This window comes from Oncorhynchus keta, chromosome 20, assembly GCF_023373465.1.
Source record: "Oncorhynchus keta strain PuntledgeMale-10-30-2019 chromosome 20, Oket_V2, whole genome shotgun sequence".
NCBI lineage: Eukaryota > Metazoa > Chordata > Actinopteri > Salmoniformes > Salmonidae > Oncorhynchus > Oncorhynchus keta.
The window spans coordinates 1,062,150-1,089,184 of record NC_068440.1 but is presented as its reverse complement, the minus strand read 5'-3'; the positions used below and the strand labels follow the sequence as shown (position 1 = coordinate 1,089,184).

The 27,035-nt window shown below is 42.1% G+C and overlaps 2 protein-coding genes and 1 long non-coding RNA gene across 3 annotated transcripts; 1 reads left to right on the top strand and 2 right to left on the bottom strand.

The window, feature by feature from the left end:
* Positions 1 to 726: 726 nt before the first annotated feature.
* LOC118399120 (uncharacterized) lies at positions 727 to 5,130 on the bottom strand. The gene is made up of 5 exons (XM_035794923.2): positions 4,843 to 5,130; positions 3,584 to 3,900; positions 3,307 to 3,461; positions 3,072 to 3,216; positions 727 to 2,950 (listed from the first exon to the last, which is right to left on the bottom strand). The coding sequence occupies exons 2-5, from the start codon at positions 3,896 to 3,898 to the stop codon at positions 2,534 to 2,536; spliced, it is 1,032 nt and encodes a 343-aa protein (XP_035650816.1). The 5' UTR covers positions 3,899 to 3,900; positions 4,843 to 5,130; the 3' UTR covers positions 727 to 2,533.
* A 6,818-nt stretch (positions 5,131 to 11,948) lies between these two features.
* LOC118399118 (cellular retinoic acid-binding protein 2-like) lies at positions 11,949 to 17,703 on the top strand. The gene is made up of 4 exons (XM_035794922.2): positions 11,949 to 12,254; positions 16,045 to 16,223; positions 16,589 to 16,705; positions 16,821 to 17,703. The coding sequence occupies exons 1-4, from the start codon at positions 12,137 to 12,139 to the stop codon at positions 16,869 to 16,871; spliced, it is 465 nt and encodes a 154-aa protein (XP_035650815.1). The 5' UTR covers positions 11,949 to 12,136; the 3' UTR covers positions 16,872 to 17,703.
* LOC118399119 (uncharacterized) lies at positions 12,186 to 27,035 on the bottom strand. The gene is made up of 3 exons (XR_004828763.2): positions 26,985 to 27,035; positions 12,493 to 12,558; positions 12,186 to 12,331 (listed from the first exon to the last, which is right to left on the bottom strand). It is a non-coding gene; the product is annotated as an uncharacterized LOC118399119 (long non-coding RNA).

Here is a 27,035-nt window from a genome sequence, read left to right as displayed (position 1 = left end):
ACTTATTACTATTATCAACTGGTTACCAACATAATTAGAACTGTAAAAATAAATGTTTTGTCATATTCGTGGTATACCACAGCTTTCAGCCAATCAGCATTCAGGGCTCCAACCAAGTGGGTTATAATATATATTTGTTCAAGCTTTAACGGGCATATCCACAGTTGAAACAATATACCGTATACAGTGTTTGTATACATTTATAATGTTTACTAACATTGGAGTAAAACAAGCTTATATTTTAGGTTCCAATGGGAGTGTGACAATTGAACTAAGTCCATGAGTCATTGAAAAGTTATATTGTTCAAGAATCGAATACATCATTAACTTATAAATTATAAATTAATTGTAGCATGTGCATATTGCCCCTTTAATCCATTGTTAGGATGAGTAGAGGTGGCTGAGGTCTTCATCTGAAAAAAGTAATACAAGTACAGGTGACTGCCAGCTTGACATCAGTCACCTGTACTCATCCTAACAATGGAATAAATCTTGAGCAAATAAGAAATGAATCTCTGCCTTTTTTGTTGAGTGCACCAACTCATTTCTGCCTCAAATTACCGGTAGTCCTTTTGAATGTTTTTCTTGGTAAGCCATTTTGTTAGATTTTTGTCATGGTTGTCGAGAACCCCTTCTTTCTTGCTGTAGCCTGGAGGCCTACATGAATTCTCATGTCGCAGGGCAACAGTCAATTCAATCATTTGAATTTATGTGACAGATTTCAAGTTCTGATTAACAAAAACATTACTTTATTTTAGCAAAAAGGGTACAATTTATCAAAAACAATTTCGGTCTGAAACAATTATATATAAAATATTAAGCACAAGTACATGGTGTATATCCAAAACACTTTTATATTATGCCCAACCCAAAAATGTGATGGAGGGTGTTGAGTAAAAGTTGGGAAGAGAGGAGGCAAAGGAAATGGATTGAATCAAGGAAGACAACATTAAACAGCAAAATATCCTTCTCAGCCCAAACATTTGTCCTCTTTTGATAAACAGAGAAAATGTGCAAAACATAGGCCCTACATACACCAAAAACATGACATGAAATTACAATATTTCCTCACAGGAAATATAAAAATAAACAACTCCCCAACGGGCTGTTTGAACAGTTTTTAGGAAGGGTTGTGCATTGCCTCAACAGTTACCTGTATTTACTGCTGCAGTGATCTCTCGGTTGTCCTCTACCTGGGCCTTTCCTTGGCATAGTAAAGAACAATAACATATACTACCAGTATGGTAAATCACCCCCAAGCCATAAGACCGCTAAATAGTCAATTAATGACACTCAAACTATCTGCACTGACCCTACGCACACTCACTAGACTATACATACAAACACTGACTCACACATACACAACATTGACACTCCCATCCAAAACCCACACACATTCATAAAATGTTGATTTGATTTTGATCATGATGTTTCAGTTGTCTTAACTGTTGTCAGTATCCAGCTATTCTTGGTTTCCCCCTAACCCAATCTAGGTAGTTACAGCTCAAGAGACTCTCTGAAAGTGGCCAGGGATAGAGTCATTCAACATGAATGATAATTGCTAAGCAAAAACATTGTTGTTCAAATACCCAATGACCTAATGAAAGGTTATGTATTTTCTCCCAATACAATAGAAACACTCCTAGAAGATTCAAAATGATTTGTGTTTTGCGTCGTCACAATAGTAACATTTATAAGGTACAATTTCCTTTGTTATCAAATGTAAAATACTCATGTGCAAAATAGTTTTGGCACACCTTAGAAAACAGACAAAAAAAATAACAAAACTGACAAAAAAATAAAGGATGATAAATGTATTCTATCAAATAAATCAATGAAGTTAGAAAGCATTAAGCCAATTAATATGCTCTAGTCTGCACCCATTTTTGAGCAGACCTATTTGATGAGTAATACCTTAAATCTAACAGTTGTTATTTCTCCTCTCGTAGTTCTTCGTGGTTGCTGTCATTCCAGTTGCATGCTACTGGGGTTGTTAGTATTCACACTGAGGTGGATTTAGTCAATAGTTACATTAAACGGTGGCTAACAGACTCGGCAGAGTGTGTAATAAAAGCAATGGTTTTGTTGCCACTGGTTGGCAGAGGTTTAGTGGCAGTTGTATCAGCTGCCCATTTCAGTTCCCTGTGCTGGATCCGCTAAAGGATTAACAGGTTCTTGTAATGTTTTTCATTGTATTGTCAATGTTTTATGCTTCACTACTATTGATAACTTTATCATAACTGAGTTTATGTTAGGTTAAAAGGTATTCCATAAATCTTGAGCTATGTTACTTTCTTTTATATTTCTGCATAGTGTATTTCATGTGATTGTATTTTTGTTGATAATTCTGAAATACAAAATTATCTTGTTTCAAACCAGTATAAAAAAAGATAAAAAAATTAAACCACTGCTTTATCACATCAAACATAAAAAAATATTCCCAGGTACATTTCAATTCTTTTTAAATAACTCTCCAACACTGACAAAAGATGGTCAAACGGTGCAATGACTTCCGAGTTCAGTTTTATATCTTCTACTCCGGCTCTTGTTTCATAGACCTCAGTAATATGGGGATAGACTGACCCCTCCTTTGGGTTTCCACTGATGCAATATCTGTCTCTGTCTTCACTGTTACAGGCCTGCTGTGGTACCTCTGCGGCTTATGTCCATGGAGCGAGAGCTGATGTGAGTGAAAGACCAGGAGGGTGGAGGAGACACGGCTGTCTTGTGTGGCTGGGCTACCACATGCTGAGCAAGGTGAAATTTCAAGCCTCTTATTTCCCTTTCTTCTCTTGCTGACAGTCAGACATGACGGGTAATAGGTGTCTGTGCTCAATGGGCAAGAGTCTTGTGAGGTCATTTCCTGGTAGTTGTCCTCGCGCTGCAGGCGCTTGCAGCTGGGTGGGGCGGCATTGGGGAAGTCAGAGTCCAACCAGCTAAGCTTGCGCTTCTGATGGAGCAAGAGTGAAGAAAAACAAATGAGATACAAGTCTTACATATTATAGATTGTGTGAGAATCATTATAACAATGATATATTAAACAGCGATAACTAGAGCAGTAAGAGACCCACCTTGACTGGCATGCACAGCTGATTTTGGTGCCATCGTGGCGGAAGACTGGGTGTGGGGTTCTGGGTGGCAGCGACAGGGGTCACATGGGGGAACCACATCTTCAGCATCCTCTCTACCTGCAGAAGGGTGCGGAGGAATTTCTCTCTGTGGAAAGAGTACTGTCATTAATAACATTTTAACTACGCCATAAATTACTGTTTGCTAGACATACACAAGATGGTTTGGTTTGCTTACCCCATTTCAGGTTTCTGAAGAATACCCAGGATCCTCTGAAGTCTATCGATGGCAACGCTCGACTGGAAACTGCTAAGACCTCTCTCAAATCTCCCTGCCTTGAGTCCATTCAGAAGCTCCAACAGGGGTCTGATAAACTTTTGCAGTTCTGAACACTAGGAGAGAAAGGAAACAGAAAACATACATTATCCACTGTCTGATAATGTCTCTGGATGCAAAAATCAATAACTCAGTATTTTCAAATCAGTCAAAGCAGTCTTTAAACAACAAAACTCACTTTCTGAGCGAAGGCCAGGTCTCCTTGCATGGTCTCCTCTGTGCTTAACGTAGCACTGCCAGGGGAAGCCATCATGGATGGGTAGGCGGTGGTGTGAGGAAAGCATTTTGCTTGTCCACTCCCAGCCATGGACCAGTGTAACCTAGGTACTGAGCAGGTCTTGCCACCCCCTGAGCTATCTCCCTCACTTTCGGAGGTGAAGACATCAATTTCTGCCTCATCCTCAGTCACGTCGCTCTCGCTGAGAAGGAAGCTGGGTGTGGAGGAGCGGGAATCATAGGTCGGCCATTTGGTGGACATGCTCAACAAATGCATCCCTAGAGAAAGTGAGAGAGATCAGTCACAAGGAATATCAGAAATACCTCAGAGTAACTGATGTAGAGTTAATGCTGACCTAGGCATTATAACAAGTGCTGTAAGTAGAACAAAAAAACTTGAACAAAGTGACAGTCATATCTATCACAATTTAAATTAAAACTATGAATACAAAACAATAACAATGCAAATTTGTGGTTTTCACACCATGCTCCAGAAAACTAGTAGGTGTGTCCCCTAATAAATATTCAAGAAGGAATTCTGTTAGTCACTGATCTTGGGATAAACTCCACCAGCTGTTGCTTTGCTATACATGTGAACATGTGCTGTGTGGGGGTGTGACGTACAAGGTCATGTGGGGTTTGACTGTATGGCTCTAGGATTTTGTCAGCTATTAGTTACATTTCAAACATCTGATCTGACCACTGTAACATCAAACTAACTGATTATCCTAAAACAAAATGACAGAGGCTGCCTTATACACTACATTGTTTCACGCATTACAAAGTTGTGTATGTTCATTGAATGCTTCTCATAAACTCGCTATGCTTTTACTTTAAATTTTAGTCTATAATGTATGAAGCGCTTATATATAGAGATAACATACACAGAAACAACTGTAAAGACATTAACTGATTTCAGGTTTGAGGCGTTAGCCATGATGGAAGGTTCAGACTAGAGCAGGGAAAGCTGCTCCTGAACCAGCGCATACGTAAGGAACAACCAATAATGATTCAAATCAAATCAAATTTTATTTGTCACATACACATGGTTAGCAGATGTTAAATGCGAGTGTAGCGAAATGCTTGATTAGACTTTTGGCTTAAATATTGTAGCCAAGAGTGCAGGTTGAAAGTTCAAAGCTAGTTAAAATAGATCTGGGGAAGCAGATATGTATAGAAAAACGCAAGTTACAGTTGTCTATAGCCTATGATATATATTACCTTTTAGGATGATGTCGATGCGAAGACAATTCAATAAAACAGTAAAATGGATAACTAGTTGAACAACCGGTATTCCTTCTCCAATTGCAATTGTAAGAAGATCTTATTCAAAAAGCCAATGACCAACACTGATGTTGATGGCGCGCTATAGTTGTAGAGTCCTCTGTTCTCAACGTCTCAGTACTGTTTCCTCCTTTCCCTCGTTTTAGATTCCGTTTACCTTTCAAAGTCCTCAGTACAGCGAGTGGTAACATGTGAATCGCTACCACGCGCTGCACGTGCTGAACTGTGTGCTCGGCCGTGGTTGGTTGGCAGATGGTACAAAGCGCTCTCATTGCTTGAGAATATAACCACACAGTGACTACATAAATACTGATTGGCCAGTAACTGTTACTTGTCACGCCTCTCTCACTGTCACGTGTGAGACGTGTGGAGGGCTGTGGCTGTATACTACAGTTGTCAACAAGGAAAAACACGAGGCAGTAACGACACCGGTTATACAGTGTGGCTGATTATCGTAATGTAGGACTGGCTCGTCACTAGTCTAGGTGCTGACGGTTTCGACCCCACGTGGAGAACACCGGACAACAACTGATGTCATCAACTTGGACCAGCCTGATGCACCACAGCTATATGTATACTGGGACAATTCATAACTGGATTATGGTAGAGTTCTAGGCTGACGACCAACTACTTGACAGTAAATACAATGTTGTTCTAGTGGAGTAGGCATGCATATTCTGCATTTGTCCAAAACTGCCATGCACTTATTGCTCCCCAAAATGTATAATTTTGTGCATCTTTTTTATTAGTGTAGATACATTATTCCCTATAATTTCCATTTATTGATATTTTTTGTATGATCCAACCATTCCTAAAACATGTATAATTTGATCTATAAATTAGCAGGCCTAATTAATCAAGCAATTACATTTTCATTGGGAGGTCCTTCTCCAATGTTCTTACAAAGTGTTTAGGAACATATTCAATCTCTCCATATCCCCAGTCTGGTGTCCCTACTTACTTCAAGATGTCAATTATTGTTCCTGTACCCAAGAAAGGGAAGGGAACTGAACAAGATGACTATCGCACACGGGTTATACAGTGTGGCTGACGTTGCTTCCAGAGGCAGTTTGGAACTCGTAGTAAGTGTTGCAACTGAGGACAGACTATTTTTACGAGCTTCAGCACTCGGCGGGCCCGTTCTGTGAGCTTGTGTGGCCTACCACTTCGCGGCTGAGCCCTTGTTGCTCCTAGACGTTTCCACTTCACAATAACAGCACTTGGAAAGGTGGCACATTGAAAGTCACTGAGCTCTTCAGTACGGGTCATTCTACTGCTAATGTTTGTCTATGAAGATTGCATGGCTGTGTGCTCTATTTTATACACCTGTCAGCAACGGGTGTGGCTGAAATAGCCTAATCCACTAAGGGGTGTCCACATACTTTTGTATATATAGTGTGCCTGCATCTGATGGTCATTGTGCTTTCAAGACAACTGGGAACTGTGAAAAAAAACAAGGTCAAATCATGACGTCAGTGAACTTCAAGTCAGAAAGTTGGAGTTCTAGAAAGTTGTCAGGTTTTCTGAGTTGGATGAGCGCTCAAAACGATTTCCCCCAGTCGGATCTAGTTTTTTTTTTTCAGAGTTCCCAGTTGTCTTGAACGCTCGGAAGTTAGAGAATCGCGAGTTCCCAGTGATTTTCAACACAGCATTATTCTCAGTGTAACAGTACAACTTTACGTCCGTCCCCTCGCCCATACCCGGGCGCGAACCAGGGACCTTCTGCACACAACGACAACAGTCACCCTCGAAGCATCGTTACCCATCGCTCCACAAAAGCCGCGGCCCTTGCAGAGCAAGGGGAACTACTACTTCAAGCTCTCAGAGCAAGTGACGTAACCGATTGAAAAGCTATTTAGCACACACCGCTAACTAAGTTAGCCGTTTCACATCCGTTACATCAGCGGAGAGAGGGAATAGCAGAGGTGCGCCTCTCATCGTCCCTGCTTTCTCCTTCATTTCCTCTGGTAGGACTGACCAGAGAGAGGGTCATAGTCTTCCACCTGATGGCGAAACTTGAGTCGCACCGCATCTGCCTCATGAACTACGTGAATTTGTACCTATGACTAGAGAAAGTGAAATACTCCTTGATATTAAAATAGAGACGACGAGCTGCTAATAATTTTAAAAACGCAGGGCTATTGATACACTTGGCTACTCATTCATTGCAGCTGCAGCGCGAGTAGAAGTCGAGAGAAGCGTGTTTTATGTTTTGTAATAGTGTTGAATAAAAACAGTCTTGACAGTGCTAAATAAAAAATTAGACATGAAGTCACTCAAAAAAACAGCAGCTCTTTTGCTGTATTCTTTGACAGTCTTTCTCTGGTCATGGTTTTAAACGTTATGAAATCTCAAGTAGGCTAGTATCAAACTTTGCTGTGGCCGGGGTTGTGGAAACTGTAGGTTGGCACAGGGATTAGAGCTCTCCGATTGGCCAGCTCAGTAGACAGGACTCGATTTAGCCACAGATCTCCCGGTCAGCTGGGTATGTGGAGTTTGAAGTATTCAGACAAGATAAATTGTTTAAGATGGGAACACTTTGCCTACCCGGTGGGGCAGGGCATCTGAATCAAGTGAACCTAACACCAATAGTGCGAAATTATGGCTATTCTGAGGGCAAAAAGGGGGGGATGCAACTCAATATTATGAATGTGTCCTTAATGTTTTGTAGACTCAGTGTATATGTTGCCCGCTTTCAAAAATCATTGTTTCTGACTTACGCCACTTCTATGTTGGAGGTGGTCAGCCGCCATCAGAAAAGCCTGCCAGGGCGTTGGAGAACCCTACACGATGCCTGTTTTTTTGTGGTGTTCTCAGAACGCCTGCACCTGGTGCATTTGGAGGCCAAGCCCAACTGGGTCGACCAGGCTGGGGACGAGCTCCCTCCCTCAGGAGGGGTGTGCCAGCGAGCTGTTAGTCCCTCTACTGGGCCTTAGTACCCTTCCCAGGAAGCATGGCTGGAGCCACCCCAGGCAGAGCCCATCTGCTGCCAGTGCTGGACGGGGGCAGGAGTCGGACCGCTGGAATCGCCTTGATCGGAGAGCACATGCCCTGCGTCAGGAGGTTGATAGCTTCTATGGCGACGACAGCTGTTCCCCGTTGGCCAGTGATAGGCTGTTCCTGGGGGACAATGCTGGTACTGTTCACCACCGTGAGTGGGGCTACCAGGCTGAAAGGCCATCAGAAGCTGGCAGCGGGGCTTCATCGCCCCCCCAGTGGCTCGAGAGGCTATGAGGAGCCTACTGACTCGGATAGCCACTGCACTGGACATCAAACTGGTGGACAGTGATGACTCTCCATCTGTCCCCATCTCTACTGAGTTCCGCAAGACCTTGCAGGAGAGCTGGGCCTCTGCCAGTGGGCGCTTCCAGCAGAGACTGGACCATGGAGTTATGTTGCAGGCGCGTAGTCACTCGGCCTCTGGGAGTACCCGACCATGGACACCATGACAGCCGCCATGGTCCTCCCAGACCGGGAGATTATAGGGCAGAACCCCCCCCGAGTCTTTGATGCTGACTTGAAATCCACATATGGGTCCCTCTGCTCTCTTGGCCGCCTTACCAATGTGACCATGCTGCTGCAGGCCTACCTGCAGACTCTGTTGCCCCGGCTGCAAGAGGGCACAGAGGAACTCCTTCAGGAAGCAATGGAATTGTCTCGCCTGCTTTCCCTGCTCCAGAGGGATGTGGCCCACACCAATGGACGGGCCATGGCGCAGGTGGTTTCCTCCCGGTGCCATCTCTGGCTGGCCCAATCCCATCTGCCAGCTCCTCTCCAGAGCACATTTGCCACTACCCCATCACCCCAGGGCTGACGTTTGGCCTAGGGATTGATGACATTCTGGATTAGACAGATAAGGTTCGTAGGGACTGGGGGACCCTGAGACGGGTCATGCCACCTCCCCAGGCCATGGGCAAAAAGCAGACGGAGGTCGCCACCCACCTGCACCCGAACGACGGTGAGGTCCCTCTCTTGCCCCATCGCTTCTTGCTGAGGGACAACAGTGGGGAGGGGCACAGCGTGCGGTGGAGCAACAACCTGTCAGCCATCACCACCATAGGGATGTGCCTGCGCTTGGTGCGCCAGAGAGGCGGGCCCCGGCAGGACCCCTGACACACCCTTCCCTGGCCTCGGCCGCTTCTCCCGGTCTCAAAGGGCAAAGTGGGATTCACATTCAACACTAGATGGCGCTACATCGACATCCTATCCTGTGGTGAAGTTTTCCATTTATCATGCACTCAACCTACATGTTCTTTATTTTATTGGACAGAACAAGATTCATATTTCATAATCATGTCAACAAATATTGAATTACTACAAATAGGTAGCTCTGTTTTTAAAAAAGTCATATCAATGTGGTGGTACTAGATCATGTTGTTTTTATTCCATTACATTTCTTACCTGTGTTTCCAACACAACTCAAAATGGCAATATGGAGTGCATTAATGTAACAATATTCATTACACTCAGCTCCGTTTTAATTCCGTCAGTTAAGGCCATCTGAATTCAAATCAAATTAATGAACGAATGAAAATCCTTAGAATTTATGAAAAAACATTTTTTTTATTTCCTTTTATATAATATAATAAATATATGCCATTTAGCTGACGCTTTTATCCAAAGCGACTTACAGTCATGTGTGCATACATTCTACGTATGGGTGGTCCCGGGAATCGAACCCACTACCCTGGCGTTACAAGTGCCATGCTCTACCAACTGAGCCACAGAAGGACCACTGAGTGGGGATTATTTATTTACTCTTGAATTGAATGTCAATCATCACGTCATCTGAAATTAAATGGAATATTCCCTATGAGGACACAAACACACAATCATACATTGGGAATGCCTGTTTCCCTCAATTGCTCCTCAGTGATTATTTCCTGTAAAATGAGACAACATTCAGGGGAAACATGAACAATCAAGTGTTTGAAATGATACCAGTCGTCATAACAACAATGACTAGACGTCCTCACATTTCCCTTTTACCAGAGGACCTTCTCCTTTCTCTAATTTCTCAGCTGGGCCTCTTAGCTTCATAGACTGTGTCCAAAGGGCTGTGGTTAAAAGTAGTGCACTATGTGATTTCAGGCTCAACAGTATTCTTCAGGTAGAGATAAAAAGGGGGGTGCTTACATCTCATTTGAATTCTAATAATATAATAATAATAATATAATATATGCCATTTAGCAGACGCTTGAGTCATGTGTGCATACATTCTAATGGGAAACCCACACCCTGGCGTTACAAGTGCTCTACAAAAATTGAGCTGCTCTAATGGGAAATCAGAAGTAAATTACAAGGGCATGGGGGATGTTTACTAGAATATTTACCACTAGAATATTCTGCAAACAACATAGCCACATGTTTTGGGTTTAATTGTTTTGGTTGGTTGAATATACAGTGTTAGGTTTCCAGGGGTAGCAGTTTTGATGCAGACTTGTTGAAATGTTCTTGGCAGGAGGGAGAGGAAGAGAAGAGGAGAGGGAGAGGGGTTGTAAAGAGGCTGTGGAGGAGAAGGAACCAGTGGGACAGAATTGGTTGGTAATTATCTCTTGACATTTAGAGAGAGAAATGGGCGTCTCATAATTACCTCTGGACATTTGGATAGGGATGGGGCGGGGGGGTGAGAGAGAAGAAAACACCATTGAATATACAACCTATATTTATCTTTATTTATTTTCCCTTTTGTACTTTAACTATTTGCACACATCATTACAACACTGTACATAGACATAAAATGACAATTGAAATGTCTTTATTCTTTTGGATTTTTTATGAGTGTAATGTTTACAAATATTTATAAAAAATGTTTTTAATTATTTATATTTAAATCGGTAAAAGGGAGTGAAGGACTTGTACCGCATTGGCTCTATATTGCATAAACATTTTTGAGAATATTATTTTTTGATTGATTTATTGATGTATTGTCAATATAAAAAAATTCTAATGTGCTCATTGATAAGAGCCAGTACATGATAGGAAATATCCTCATATGGATGATTACCATGGGTCATTGATTGACATCACCCAACTCCGGATTTCTTATCTTGGTGTCATCTCATTGCCCTCTACATTTCTCTCCTATTTCTACAGAAGCTAACCCAACCCAGGAGCTAACCCAACCCAATCCATCTGATTTCACATTCCAAAATCTTACATCTTCTTTAGGATGGGATTGTCACGACTTCCACCGAAATCGTTTCCTCTCCTTGTTCGGGTGGCGGTCGGCGTCACCGGTCTTCTAGGCATTGTCGGTCCACTTTTCATTTTCCATTTGTTTGTCTTGTTTTCCTACACACCTGGTTTCCAATTCCCTCGTTAATTGTTGTGTATTTAACCCTCTGTTCCCCCCATGTCTTTGTGTGGAATTGTTTGTTGTAAGTGCTTGTACGCTATGTTTACTGGTCCGCGTTGGGTTTTTGTACCTATATTCTGTTGTATTTTTATGCTGTTGGGTTTTGGATTAAACTGCTCCAGCTGCTGCCTAGTTCTGCTCTCCTGCATCTGACCTCCCTGCCACCAGTTACGCACCCCTTTACAGGGATCCTCTTTAACAAACTTGTCCTTTTCAATAGGAGCTACTATATTCCTTTCTTATCTCATTACATTGCCCAAATTCTTGATTTGAGGTCCACAACCAGATTTACCCCGCTGGCGCCATTCAACTTCAAAGTGCAAGCATACTTTCTTAATAAGGCATCTTCTTGCAGTTTGTTTGGCACTAAAAGCCCACTCTATTGAACTTGCACAATATAAAAGGTTACACCTACTAAAAATGTATGTAACCTAGCTTACAAAAAGCAATATGATAAAATGTAATAGTAATAGATCTAGCATCTACATATGTCAGTAGGCTATTTTACGTTAATATACAGTCAAAATTCTAGATTCTTCCACCAATGCTTGAGAAGAAGGAACAGGCACCTGGGTGGAGCGTGCTCATTGGTTCCATGGTATTTGGTTCCATGGTGGGATTCTTGCTATTCTTGCTTGTTTGGCGTCGCGCTTACGCCAAACAAGACATGAGCCAAAAAAGGGAGTGTGCCGACCAGATTGAATCAACCTCTGAATGAGAGAGAGAGAGGAGGCAGAGGGAGCAAACAGAGAGCACCAAGCAACAGTGCCCAATCTGAGAGACAAAACACAGAAAAATCAGAAGAGCTGCAAATAGTTTATTTTATGGGTCTGCAGAGAACAAAATAATCATGTTGACTATCTTTTTTCTGTAATGATCGACTACTATAACAAACTATTTACACCGGAAATGGACCGTAAAGTTGCAAACTTCTCTGGGTTGTGGAAAATGAAGACTTCTGAAAACTTTGAAGAACTCCTGAAAGCGCTGGGTGAGTATTTTCACACAGCCACGGGAAGTAGGGGTGCTGAGAGTGCTGCAGAACCCCCTGAAAAATCGGAATTAGGCCTAAAAATATAAATCAAAATGAAATGTGTTATTAAAAATAAAATACAAATCACAAAAGTAGTGCACTGGGCCTTTTAGTAGTATTAGCAGACTGATATAAAAAAACATTCAGCATCTGGCTTTGGCAAAAAAAAAGGTAGTTGTATAATTAAGGACAGTACCTTGCAGGATTCAATAGCTGGAGTTGTTTCCCTGTCCCTTTCTCTGCGATTATCATTTAATGGAATCTAGAAAGAACAAAACCATGTCCTCAAACATTTACATCAAAAGGTGCAAAGTTATAGGCAAAGACACAAAATATCCACATCAGATTAAATATTTTTCTTGACCAAATAACATGGAAAACAACCACTTTTTGTGCAGTATTAATTTACCATCCTTAGAAATCACTTAATGGAATTGTACTGTACATTACTGTATTGTCCAAAGGTCATCTAGCCTTGTACCTGTATACTTTCCATCACAATGAGGAAAAACACTGCACAAAACAGTAACTGAGTACATTGAGACATGAAGTGGTTTGTGATGATGTGGCTCAGTTGGTAGAGCATGGTGCTTGCAATGCTAGGATTGTGGGTCCAATGGGGGACCAGTATGAAAAAGTATGAAAATGTATGCACTCACTACTGTAAATTGCTCTGGATAAGAGTGTCTACTGAAAAGGAATGAATCCACCATTTCAGTTTTCACATAGAAATCAGTCTCATTTGCAACGTATTTCAAGAAAATTGAAAACATACACTGCCGTTCAAAGGTTTGGGGTCACTTAGAAATGCCCTTGTTTTTGAGCGAAAAGCACGTTTTTTGTCCATTAAAATAACATCAAATTGATCAGAAATACAATGTAGACATTGTTAATGTTGTAAATGACTATTGTAGCTGGAAACGGCAGATTTTGTATGGAATATCTACATGGGCGCACAGAGGCCCATTATCAGCAACCATCACTCCTGTGTTCCAAGTTTATCATTTAAAAGGCTAATTGATCATTAGGAAACCCTTTTTCGATTATATTAGCATAGCTGAACACTGTTGTCCTGATTAAAAAAGCAATAAAACTGGCCTTCTTTAGACTAGGGGAGTATCTGGAGCATCAGATATTCACCTAGTCTGAAGTCTTAATTTTCCACATCCCAGAGAAAATAGCTTTTCTTTCAAAAACAAGGACATTTCTTTGTGACTCCAAACTTTTGAACGGTAATGTATATCAAGCAGTGGCGGCTCCTCGGTGAAGGAAGGGGAGGACCATCCTCCTCAGTGAATTTCATAAAAATAAAACATTTACAACTGTCCTAAATATAATCACGGCACCAAATAATTGATTAAGACACACTATGTTGCAAAGAAGGTCTACAGCACTCCTACAGCACGCCTCAACAGCACTCCTCAACAGCACTCTGTAGGGTAGCACCATGGTGTAGCCGGAGGACAACTACCTTCTGTCCTCCATAGACTTACACCGTAATTGTGGCAACTTTCGGAGGACGTCCTCCAACCTATCAGAGCTCTTGCAGCATGAACTGACATGTTGTCTACCCAATCGAAAGATCAGATAATTAATCTAGTACTGAAAGCATAAACTACAGTTAGCTAGCACTGCAGTGCAGAAAATGTGGTGAGTAGTTGACTCAAAGAGAGAGAAAGCAAATAGTTGAAGACTTTTGAACAAATTAGTTTCTTCCAAAATGAAGGAGAAGCCAGAAAGAAATATATATATATATTGAAAAGCAAATGCAGCTAGCTAGTTTAGCCTACTGAAACACTAGCTGGCTATGTCTATCCAACACAACCCCGGAACTCTTCCATGTCAAGGTAAGCCTTTGGTTTTACTAATTTATTAAACCTTTCTTAAACAGAACTAAACAGAACAAAACAGGGAAAAACATACCCAAATTTGTCCGATAGAAACTCTTGTTTGCAACTGTTGGAGTAATGATTACACCCACCATCAGCTAGTTGCAGGCAAGAATGTGCAAGGCGGTATTGAATGTCACTGTCTGTCACATCAAATTTGTCTCTCGACCTGTGTGCACCTCCGTTGTAAACTTTCATTCATAGGCTAGGTTGTCACAACCTCATGATGGGTATCGGGAAAATTTGAGTTTCATGTTGTAGCCTAAACCTATCGCTGCTACATTTAACAGGGTGAGTAGAATATGAAGGACAGTCATCCAATATGCTGTAATAGAAATATGGCCGTGTTCATTAAAAAAAATGTACCTCCCTCGTCTGAAACGGCACTGACCGCCACTGATATCAAGCAATTATTTTTATATTCCACAAGTACTATCAACTGTTTTGTACAGATAATTATCAGACTCAAGTTACGAATGCTGGTAAACACTGAAATACATTTAGTTTGAACCCCCCCCGCAAAAGTAATGCACTGGGCCTTTACTAGTCCTGTATTAGCAGACCCATATAGACGTCATCAGCGCGGGCAAAATACAAATTCTGCATCTCCACCCCCAAACTACTTCCCGCGGCTATATATTTTCATACTATTTGAACCTGGACATAGCATTTTGGTTATCACAACTAACATTGGAATGTATTAATGCAACCGATTGAGAAATATGTTTGTAGTAGACATGTCTGTAAATATATCGACTCTTTGATGTAGACTCAGATCATCATACATTCTGCAAATCACAGTTACACTTATTAATGCATTTGACCTTTTTTTTCAATCTATGGAGCCCTAGCCTTTGTCAAAGATATGTCAAAAAATGTGTCAGAAATGTTGCAAAAAGGAGCAAAGGCACGAAAAGACCAAAGCGTCCTGAGAAGCATCCCACTCTGGGCTATGGGTTGAAATGTTAAACCAGCTTGGTCTGTGGCCACAGACACCACTCAAGTGTTTCTACTTCTCTGTGCACATGTTTGGTTTTAATGGGGAATTCATTCATTATTATTTCCAATAATTTTCTTGCTTGATTTATTGTTTTAAAAGTCCTTTGTTACCCTTTTTGAGGCACCCATCCACCTACACATTCAGTCACCTAAACACACACACACACAGAAAGGCCAGAGGAGGGCCAGTCAGTGCCATCTATTAAAATGTAAAGACAAATAGCCCGTGGTGGAATGTTATATTTTCCCTCATTTCAAACCAAAACCTCATGAGATTGTAATTAAAGCCAGTATAAACGGAACTAAACCCTGAAATGGGCCCCCTCAGTCAGCCGGTAGTGAGACTAACATTCCCTCAGTACCCTGGGACTCCTCAACTAACTCGCTCCAGGGGTTTCTCTGTGGGCAACAGCAATATTTCCCTTCAAAGATACATTTTGCTCCAATGAGAAGGTTTGTCTGATTTTTATTTAAGGATAAGAATTTTACTTTGAATAGGCGAGAGGAATGAAAGTCAGTCTGATGTAACATACTGTTATTTGTATGTCAGGTCTACGCTAATCATCCCTTGAAGTTGAATGAATGAGAGCTCTGTCTGAGATCAAACCCTCCCTCTCCGCTGATGTCATTCCCACGAACCATAAATCAATGGTTATGAATGATGGCTGTGATATGGCTTTTCATCACAATGGATGCATCCCAAATGGAGCCGTATTCCCTATATAATGCACTACTTTTCAAAAGCCCCATAGGGCCCTGTTCAAAACTAGTGCACTATGGAGTGAATAGGGTGCCATTTAGGACACAGCCAAGGTCTCCATTCTCAATCTACATGATACCTTATTGATCCCTATGACCAGGTGTGAACGTGTTTGTCAGGAAGATAGCCGTGGCTGCAGCCTCCAGACCTGCAGTAGAGATCACCCAGCAGGGAGAGAGCCTTTCCATCCAGACCTCCACCAGCGTACGCACCACCCATGTCTCCTTCACCGTGGGACAGCCCTTCAATGAGGACACAGTGGACGGACGCCCTTGCACCGTAACACTCCATTTCCACATTCTTCATCTCTACATGTGTTGCATGAAATATTTTGGTTATTACTGTACATGCATATTTTGCCAGGACTCAGTGTATGGAATCATGGGTCTGTATAAGCATGTGGGGAAAAAATCATGTGTAACTTGATAATTGTTCTATGTGATGGTTTAGTATTGTCATTTTCTTTATGGTTTGTGGAGGGCAGCAAACATAACGCTTAACAGACTTGAAGAAGCAGTAACATGCCGCAACAGTACTTAGTACCAAATGAGAAGCCTCAGGGTCACACACAGATCTACTGTGATTATCTAACCACTTCACTACAACATGCAGTGTCACTTATTAAATCTTCTTATGTCCTCCAGAGTACCCCTCGCTGGGAGACAGATAGCAAGATCAGCTGTGAGCAGACCTTGCAGAAAGGGGAGGGCCCTAAGACTGCCTGGACCCGTGAAGTGACCAATGATGGTGAACTCATTTTGGTAAAGCATACATTTTTATTGCCTACAAACAGTGATCCTTTAACTGTGTTTGGGGGGAAAGTATGTGTTTGATATATCTGAGTTTTGTATTCATTTTGTTGTCATTTTCTTTCAGACAATGAGCGCTGGGGATGTTGTGTGCACCAGAGTATATCAACGAGAATGAAAGACTTAAGACTGTCAAACATTTCCATTTTTCTTATTTCTACCTGCTCCTTTTGCTTATTTAATCTTCCAGTCATTCAGATTGTGGTTAACAAGACGTCAGTTGTATGTGTTTTGTCAGACAGAGTTTGATTGTTGTGAAAAGCCTTGTGCCAGTTTATTTTCATGTATAATGTTCTCGTAATAGCATGTAATGGCTTTGTGATGTTATCATTGTTCCTCCACAACTAAAGCAGTATTTATTCTCAGTATACCGCATGAAAACCCTATCTGTATTTTTCTTCAAAATGTCTTACCGAAGCAACTGTAAACCATCCTCAAACTGTGTTGTTAAAATTGACCATGTATTTCCAAAACCTGATTTTATTAGCTTTGTGAAACGGATTTAAATCAAGACCTTGTCCCTCACCACTGTTCTGGCTTTCTCTCTCCGTACCACCCCCTTCCTACTTCTCCTTTCCCCCTGCCTATGATCTTTGTATGCATCCCTCCCTTGTTTTTCGTCCCTCTCGGCAACTTGCCACCTCTCCTTCTCTCCTCCACACCCTTTCCTCTCAATCCTCCTTGTCCTCTATGTGCTCTCTTTCCTCATCCCTCACCATTTGTCCATTTAGAATTTTAAAACTCCCAAAGAGAATCCATATTTTATGAACACCACTGTGTCTGAAAGACATTTGGCAAGAACAAGGGGAAAAACTGGGAGTGGTAGGGAAGAGTGAGTGAGGGACTATAAGAAAACCATTTCATATTGAGAACGGTACTATTTCCTCAGCTTTCCTTCCCAGCTGTACCTAATTACAGTATGAGCTCAATAAAAGGTTCCCCACCCCCTCTTCCCTGGACTCGGCCCGCACCCATTTACAAAGGGTAAAATTACTGCCTCTGATTTGTGTGAGGACACTTTGCTCTCCCACACACCTCTGAACTGGACAGCCAAAACAAAATACAGTCACACCTAAATTAGCACTCATACTTGGGAGGACGGATGCTGTTAGAAAATAATGGATTGAGGAATGGTTTGAACAGACTCCAGAATCCAGCTTGCTGTGAAATACAGTGCAGGTCTCTCATGCACTTCCCGAGGAGAGAGAGCACTTACTCGATCAATAGGAAGTGATTTGCTGTCCAGATTAGCAGACGGTGTCTTAGGGTCCCAAAAGTAGTGCACTATGTAGGGAATAGAGTGCCATTTTGGAACCAGATATTGCCCATTTCACTCAATCTCTCCTCGTTTACCGAGGTCACTTTCCACACAACGATTGTGTCAGCTCATTCCATAGGCTATGATGTCATGGGGCCACAAATCTCTTGATTCGCCATGGAATGCAGTGGTTTTAAGACCAGGCTGGAGGCACCCGACTCCAAGGCTGCATCCCAAATAGCACTCTATTCCCTAGTAGCGCACTACTTTTGACTAACTCCATAGGCTCTGGTCAAAGGTAGTGCACCATATAGGGAGTAGGGTGCCATTTGGGATAGGTCCCAACTCTAGACAAGCCATCTGGACCACTCATACAGACTATTAGAAATGAATCACTATGGACAAACACAGAGGTACTGGATATTAACATGGGAGCAGACTCAAACAAGCAATTACAGATCTAACGCTGTAAAACCTGTGTCCAAAATAGCACCCTATTCCCTACATAATGCATTACTTTTAACTAAACCCACTGGGCACAGACGTAAATTCAACGTCTATTCCATTTTGGTCCAACATCATTTCATTGAAATGACGTTGAAACAACTTTGATTCCACCAGTGTGCCCAGTGGGAAGCCTTATGGGCCCTGGTCTAAAGTAGTGCACTAAATAGGGAATAGGGCAGTAGTGGGTAAAATCCCTGGGGAAGCCAAGCCAGGGAAAAAAAGCCATATTACAACCTATGTGTTGTTTGCTTTATAACCTGTTAGTTCATATGCCTTGACACCGTGATATATAGGCCTAAGGCCAAGACCATAAGAAGACACAGTGGCAGAATAAATTCAGCCACACCTTTGTTTCATCACAAAACCGGAGAGCAACATCAGTCCGGTGAAGTCCACAAAACATATTGCATGCAACAAACAGTTACATGACCTACAGTATGGTCAAGCAAGTTAATGTTTCAGACATTTTCGGACTACAAAACTACTATTGATTTAGAACCACGGAGAGTTAACGAAAGTCGCAAAGAAAAAACTGGCAGTGCCTCCACTATTCCAGCACCATTTCAACATTATCTAATCACCTATGCCTTAGTCTAATACAGTGACAACTAAAATATACCAAAAACTATTTAGTTCAATCAGCATAAGCTAAACATGATGTAGCTGTCCATGGTGATGCTTTATGTATGTATGTATGTATGTATGTATGTATGTATGTATGTATGTATGTATGTATGTATGTATGTATGTATGTATGCAAGTGGAAAAACATGTTTACTCACCCCACAAAATGCCAATGCCATCCTCTTTCATGTTGTCTAAATGGTCTCGGATTCTCTAATACACGCTTTTAGTTTTTGTTGTCTTCGGATACCTGGCTAAAATGATAGCTCGCTAGTCAATTAGTTAACAGGCCAGCTATTTAACATTAGCCTAATGTTGAATTTCCGTCCTCTAAGGCCAGGGGCACAATGTATGAATTTATGGTTGGATCAAAATCATCGTTATAATCATTGGCCAGTGCGGAGAATTAAGTAACATTTCAAGTCCAAAACCCTATCTCCATCCATAGCTAATTTAGGAAAGGGACAATTTGAGCTCGCTAGCTAACCACCGGAGGACAAGGACACAATAGGATGCAACAATTCTGTTTTTTCTGTCAATGACGTTTGGCACAATGTGATGTGATTGGTCTGAAGCCAAATCCAAACTGCCTCCCCTTGACTTTTATTTGGTGCGCCAGGACAATTCACAGCTGAATTCACTCAGATTAGCTCAACGCTGATTGGCTATTATTTTATATATTTGTTTTATCAAGGGAGGCCAAATGCTCACTGGCTTCCCTTGCATTCAATATTACGGGCGGGAACAATGTCATACTCTTTTTGACCAGCAGGATGGGCTACACATACAGAGACCGCTTTTTTGATCGCTTGGATGCTTTCACTGGTGAGATACAGTGCATTCGGAAAAGTATTCAGACCCCTTGACATTTTCCACATTTTATTACTTTACAGCCTTATTCTAAAATGGATTAAATTGTTTTTGTCTCTCATCAATCTATCTACACACAATACCCCATAAGGGCAAAAATACCCCATAACGGCAAAGCAAAAACATTTTTCTTAAAAAAAAAAAAAACATTTACATAAGTATTCAGACCCTTTACTCAGTACTTTGTTGAAGCACCTTGGGCAGTGACTACAGCCTCGAGTATTATTGGGTATGATGCGATAAGCTTAGTACACCTGATTTTGGGGAGTTTCTTCCATTCTTCTCTGCAGATCCTTTCAAGCTCTGTCAGGCTGGATGGGGAGCATCGCTGCACAGCTATTTTCAGGTCTCTCCAGAGATGCTCGATCGGGTGCAAGTCCTGGATATGGCTGGGTCACTCAAGGACATTCAGAGACTTGTTCCGAAGCCTTTACAATGTGAGCTGTCTTGGCTGTGTGCTTAGGCTCGTTGTCCTGTTGGAAGGTGAACCTTTGCCTCAGTCTGAGTTCCTGAGCTCTCTGGAGCAGACTATGCTGTTTATCTTTCCCTGGATCCTGACTAGTCTCATGGGTCTCCCGGTCGCGGCCAAGCACGGTTCGAACCAGCATCTGTAGCAACGCAGTTTGCACTACGATGCAGTGTCTTAGACCGCTGCGCCACTCGGGAGGCTCCATCCACAAAGTTTTTAATGCTTATCAATTGCCTTGCACAAAGTATCAAAATACTAAAATACTACACAGGACTCTTAAATAATTTCATTTAAATGTTAATTGTATTTTTTGATCACAGAAACAATGAGAAAATATGTAAAAATTAATTATGAAATGTTAATTATATAAAGCAGCCCGTGTAATCATCTGCCAGAGAGTAGCCCCAATTCACCCGAGCCCCAAGTAATACATTTGGGTTAGATAACTATCACCGGAAATCGGTCTGAGCCCCCAGTAATATATACATTTGGGCCAGATAACTCTCACCTGAATCTGCCCGAGCCCCAAGTAATACATTTCTGCCAGGTAACTCACACCGGAATCGCCCCAAGCTCAATCCCCGCATCCTAGCCATAAATAATAACTCTGAAGGCGACCCTTGACTCGGGCCACATGATGTCAGTCTGAGTGCCCCGACTCTCACCCGGAATCGGGCCAGATGCACTGTGCTAGCTGGGGATAGCCTGAAGAGCAGGCCTGCAGTGGAGAATAACCTCTCCACACTTGCAGAGCCACTGGGGATGCTAAACATGCATTTGGCCAATCTTGCCAGGCTGGGCAGTAAATGCAGAGTTGTTTTTTTTTTTTCTATAGGTAGGCCTAAAGGTTTTCTGGCAAAATAACCCAATCAAAACGGAAAGCTCCTTGAACGTGGGAATATGGCAGGCCTATTGGGCCAAAATCAATTATGGCCTATTTTAAAGATAATAGAACAAAAATGAAAGAAACGTTTAAGAGATCTGATTTGTTATTTATAAACACTTTGCTACGATGACACATTTAGTCATCGACCCACCTCGTTCCTTACTTTTAGCATGTGCACGTAGTAAGTACACCATCATACTTTTGGGATAAGTGTATTTTCTGATTTCACATTGATTCTTTAGTTGTGGATTTTTTTATGTAGCCAGTGTGTAACAACTGCCATATCCTGCGCGTAGAACAATGCCATCCGGTCTATAACCTAACAGTTTAGTACCATACCAGCAGGTGGCATCCAAACCTTACACATAACAGTGGACACGACATCACTGCACTCCCTCTCTTGCTGTTGGTCCTCATCTTTGTAAGTCACCTTGATTTAGCACCTGTGTGTTTTATCAGTTTCTGTATGAAAATATTTAGCAAACTCCATGACAGTAGCTAAAGCATGGAACTATTAGTAGCACACAAGTAGACTACAAATGCATGCTGGGGATGGCATGCCCTGAGCTCCTATTGGAGCGGGCGAGAAGGCCGAAGCTCCGGCCTTTGGGAATCTCACTCCATGCTTCAGTCAAATTGGCCAAGCTCAGCTCCTCACTCTGCTCCAAACTCCGCTCACATACTTTGGTCCAGGTGGTCTGTGCATTCACAAGCTTCTGGCCCGCAGCCATGTGTGCTGATAAAATTACGGCGTTGTCATACCGCGTTGCCATGTAATGCTCACAAGATGAAGAACAGTTTCTAATCCTGCATATCTAAGGCTCTAGTCTGTCCAAGAAGTGATAGTAAACGTAGACACGTAGACATGTTCTCTGCTATCTACTTAGTTTGAATTATTATTTTGGGTATAGGGGAGAGTCACTTTTTTAAAAAGTTTTCAGGGAGGGTTCAGGTCAAATATATTTTGCTGAAGGGAGGGCCATCTATTTTCATTTCAGAGGTCCGATTTTGTCCATATAACCCTGATTATGAATACCGTACACTCCCTTGAGAAAAAACACTTTATATCGGAGTTGTGCCTGTTAACACCCGTATCTGCCCTCCCATTGGCTAGAATGGTCCAACCTGATCTTGCCTCCTCCTGACTGCCTTCCATTTTTGATAACATTTATCTTCATTGTTACAGCGGCCACTTGAGTGTCTGGTCAATATAATAGATAATCTGTGACTCTGGTTAGTAGATAATCGAATGCCACCAGGTAAACAATGCCCCCATCAGGCAGAAAGTGTTATATTAAGGAGTGGGACTCATGTCCCTGGCTGGCTGCTACTCAAAGATATCTCATTAGGTCATAGATCAAATTCCCTGCAATAAACTTACAAATACACTGAGTATACCAAACATTAGGAACACCTTAAGAATATTAAGTTGCATGGACTCCACAAGGTGTCGAAAGCTTTCCATGGGGATGCTGTCCCATGTTGACTCCAAAGCTTCCCAAAGTTGTGTCAAATTGGCTGGATGTCCTTTGGGTGGTGTACCATTCTTGATACACATGGGAAACTGTTGAGGGTGAAAAACACAGCAGTGTTGCAGTTCATGACACAAACCAGTGCGCCTGTCACCTACTACCATACCCCGTTCAAAGGCATTTCAATATTTTGTCTTGCCCATTCACGCTCTGAATGGCACACGAACACAATCCATGTCTCAATTGTCTCAAGGCTTAAAAATAATGTATTTACCTGTCTCCTTCCCTTCATCTACACAGACTAAAGTGAATTTAACAAGTGACTAGCTTACACCTGATCATAGCTTACACCTGGTCAGTCTGTCATGGAAAGCGCAGGTGTTGTTAACGTTTTGTATGCTCAGTGCATAACTACACAGAACCAAAGACCAGTGGAAAATGAGAGGCCCATCTCCCTATTAAAATGTTTCCCGTTGCACAAGCAACATGCCTCCGCTCCACCCTGGCTAAAAGGCTCTGCATGGTCAATCCGATATCTGCAGTGGCCATACAGCATTTACTGTGATGCGGCCACCACAGAAGTCAGAGCATTCATACTTCTTGCACTTCAGGGAGCTGTCACACGCATCCAATAAATTGGTCTACACCGCACCACTCGTAGTGATTCAGGGCTAATCGCTATAGCCATCCAGCTCGCTTGCACAAGCAACTGACCAATCAACCTCTTCTGAGGTGCTCAAGTCCATTACCCAATGCTTGACATAGGAGCTCAGCCAAGATGGAATGAAGTAAAAAGCCTGCACCATTTTCCCACCTGCATCTCCATCACGAGTCTCCCCATTGCTCCCCAGCAAAATTAGCCTGCATTTAGAATATTGTTTATATGTGTATTTCACACTATGTTGAGGTAAAAGTCAGAGTATAATGCTTGTATGGATGTCAACCCCAATATGTGTTCATGTCATCAATCAAATGCATTAGTTACAGTTAAAAACTACTTTGACTACCACCACCGGTTTCTGTATGCTAGCTATTTGTTATATATATTTATTTTATTTTATTTCACCTTTATTTAACCAGGTAGGCTAGTTGAGAACAAGTTCTCATTTACAACTGCGACCTGGCCAAGATAAAGCAAAGCAGTGCAACACAAACAACAACACAGAGTTACACATAGAATAAACAAACATACAGTCAATAATAAAATAGAAAAAGTCTATATACAGTGTGTGCAAATGAGGTAGGATAAAGGAGGTAAGGCAATAAATAGGCCACAGTGGCGAAATAATTACAATATAGCAATTAAACACTGGAGTGATAGATGTGCAGAAGATGAGTGTGCAAGTAGAGATACTGGGGTGCAAAGGAGCAAAAGAAATACAATAAATAACAGTATGGGGATGAGGTAGTTGGATGGGCTATAGATATGAGTCTCCAGCTTCGGTGATTTTTGCTATGCTATGCTATGCTACCATCTCATACGAACATGAGTTCTTCTAAACCTGAAAAGGGACAACCTCTAAATGTTATGCAGCGAAAACAGCCAAATATATCCAAATCGGATTTTAGTAACCACATTGTGGCCTGTTACAATAAATCAGCCATGACATATTGGATAAATATCCACTTTGTTAGATCAGATTTGTTGAATGTGCGCCAATCCAGCGTTCTTCTATCCCCCACGGTCTGCATTCCATTAACCTCTTTACCACATTTATCCCCATTACCTCCCCAATCTCTTTCCAGGAGTTCAAACTAATTTTCATGTCTTCGAAATCCCTACACGAGGTATCACAAAGATGTTTATATTTGTGTTTATACTTGTTCTGATCGCCGCAGTAGAGCAGGAGGAAAACTTCAAGTTCCTCGGGTGTACACATCACTGACAATCTGAAATGGTCCACCCACACAGACAGTGTGGTGAATAAGGTACAACAGCGCCTCTTCAACCTCAGGAGGATGAAGAAATTTTGCTTGGCACCTAAAACCCTCACAAACTTTTTCAGATGCACAATATTGAGAGCACTCTGTCGGGCTGTGCATGGCTCTCCAGAGCTTAGGAAGGCCAAAAAGATCATCAAGGACAACAACCACCCGAGCCACTGCCTGTTCACCCCGCTATCGTCCAGAAGGCGAGGTCAGTACACGTGCATCAAAGCTGGGACCGAGAGACTGAAAAACAGCTTCTATCTGAAGGCCATCAGACTGTTAATTAGCCATCACTAGGCGGCTTCCACACGGTTACGTAACCCTGCACCTTAGAGGATGCGGCCCCATATACATAGATTTGAAATCACAAGTCACTTTAATAATGTTTACATATTTTTGCTTTACTCATCTCATATGCATATACTGTATTATATTCTATGGTATTTTAGTCTATGCCACACCGACAATGCTCATGCTAATATTTATATATTCCTTAATTCCATTCTTTTACTTTTAGGTTGTGTGTATTATTAGATACTACAAATACAATTTGATTTTGTCAACGTTCTCCATGTTTGTTGTCAATTAAGTGAATTTGTGTTTATACAGGATGTACATCCCCACACCTACCGTCAACCAATCATGTCAATGCGGAGCTATGCGGAGCTCTCCGCATTGTTAAAGCCAATTTATACTTGATCTGGAGGAGGGTGTGACGCAATTGCAGAGTCTCCTGAGGCACTACTGCATTGCCGCAATTGCAGAGCCTACAGAGGCACAACTGCATCGCTGTACGTCTCCCAAATGTTGTAACAATGTGGAGGGCTCTATATAGCCTATATAAACACAAATGTTGCTTCCTTGACAACAGCCCTGTGCTACTGCACGAAGCGCAAGAAGTATGAATGCCCTGAATTCTGCAGAGGCCGTATCACTATAAATGCTTCACGGCCAATGCAGACCTCAGGTTGATCATGCAGCGCGTTTTCACAACATTTGGGAGGCGCAAGGCATCACCATACAGAGCTTGATTTGGCATCTGCAAGACAAGGCTCTGTAATTGAGTCACACCCTCCGGATCGCATTGCTAGATCAAGCATAAAAGGCTCTGCATGGTCAATCCAACATCTGCAGTGGCTATACAGCATTTACTGTGATGCGGCATTCACAGAAGTTTGATCATTCATACTTCTTGCACTTAGCGGAGCACAGCTGTTATGAAGGAAGTTGTCAGGGAAGTGACTTTGTTTATACAGGACCTCCCGCACCCACCTACAGTCAACCAATCATGTCAATGCGGAGCCCTCCACCTTATTACAACACTTGGGAGGCGCAAGGCGATGCGTTGCGGAGCTCGATTTGGCCTCTGCAAGCATCCAGAGGATCCACAATAGCGTCAAACACCATATGGAGCCTTAAGATCGCATAAATTGGCTTTAAATTCATTTTTTTACAGAGCGTCTTTGCAATCTGCACTTATAACATCTTGTTCTAGGAACGCAAGTAATATCACCACACCGGCACCCAACATGAGTACAGGCACCTATTTCACCTTTTTTTTTGTAATCAAGCACTGATTTCAACTATAGGATTAGGTTTAGTAATTTTATCCTACTCCTCTTTCTTTGACCCAAGGTGCAGGAGCCCGGCTCCAGGTAGCTCCAGCTCAATTCTGAGTGAACCCACAGTGGTTTCTTTTGCCCCAGGGCTAACGCAAATCATCAAAATCAAATCAAATGTATTTATATAGTCCTTCTTACAGCAGATGATATCTTCAAGTGCTGTACAGAAACACAGCCTAAAACCCCAAACAGCAAGCAATGCACGGTGGCTAGGAAAAACTCCCAAGAAAGAACTGCAAGAACAGACCTATTAATTCAAGGAGCGACAGTGACACCCCGTGGTAGAAATTTTTCTTAATTTCTCCTGGATGGAAATCTACCTCCTATCTTTTTTCACCTCCGCCATATTTTCCCCTTTCCACTATCATGATTCAAACTATATAATAAATAGAGTAGTTGCGTGGAATACAGAGGGGAGAAAATTATGGCTGTGGGGCAGTATCAGAGGAGCGCACGGACCTGTTCATTGCTACGCTACCCCCATGTGTGGCTACCACATTGGGCATAATTAAAAGCGGGGGAAATCAACGTTTTCGTGATTATTAAAGTGGCATGGATATCATCAAATTAATTGGTAAATAAAAATATATAGACCTGTCCTGCACTGGTCGAGGGGTTCTGCCCAACTACGCACGTGCTTCTTCT

Excerpts from the sequence above, each read along its gene's own strand:
- LOC118399120 (XM_035794923.2), bottom strand. The coding sequence starts at position 3,898 with ATGCATTTGTTGAGCATGTCCACCAAATGGCCGACCTATGATTCCCGC. Across the intron at positions 3,462-3,583 it reads ACCTGGCCTTCGCTCAGAAA|TGTTCAGAACTGCAAAAGTT; the intron begins GTGAGTTTTGTT and ends TTTCTCTCCTAG. Across the intron at positions 3,217-3,306 it reads CTTCAGAAACCTGAAATGGG|AGAGAAATTCCTCCGCACCC; the intron begins GTAAGCAAACCA and ends CTCTTTCCACAG.
- LOC118399118 (XM_035794922.2), top strand. The coding sequence starts at position 12,137 with ATGATCGACTACTATAACAAACTATTTACACCGGAAATGGACCGTAAA. Across the intron at positions 12,255-16,044 it reads AGAACTCCTGAAAGCGCTGG|GTGTGAACGTGTTTGTCAGG; the intron begins GTGAGTATTTTC and ends CCCTATGACCAG. Across the intron at positions 16,224-16,588 it reads TGGACGGACGCCCTTGCACC|AGTACCCCTCGCTGGGAGAC; the intron begins GTAACACTCCAT and ends TATGTCCTCCAG.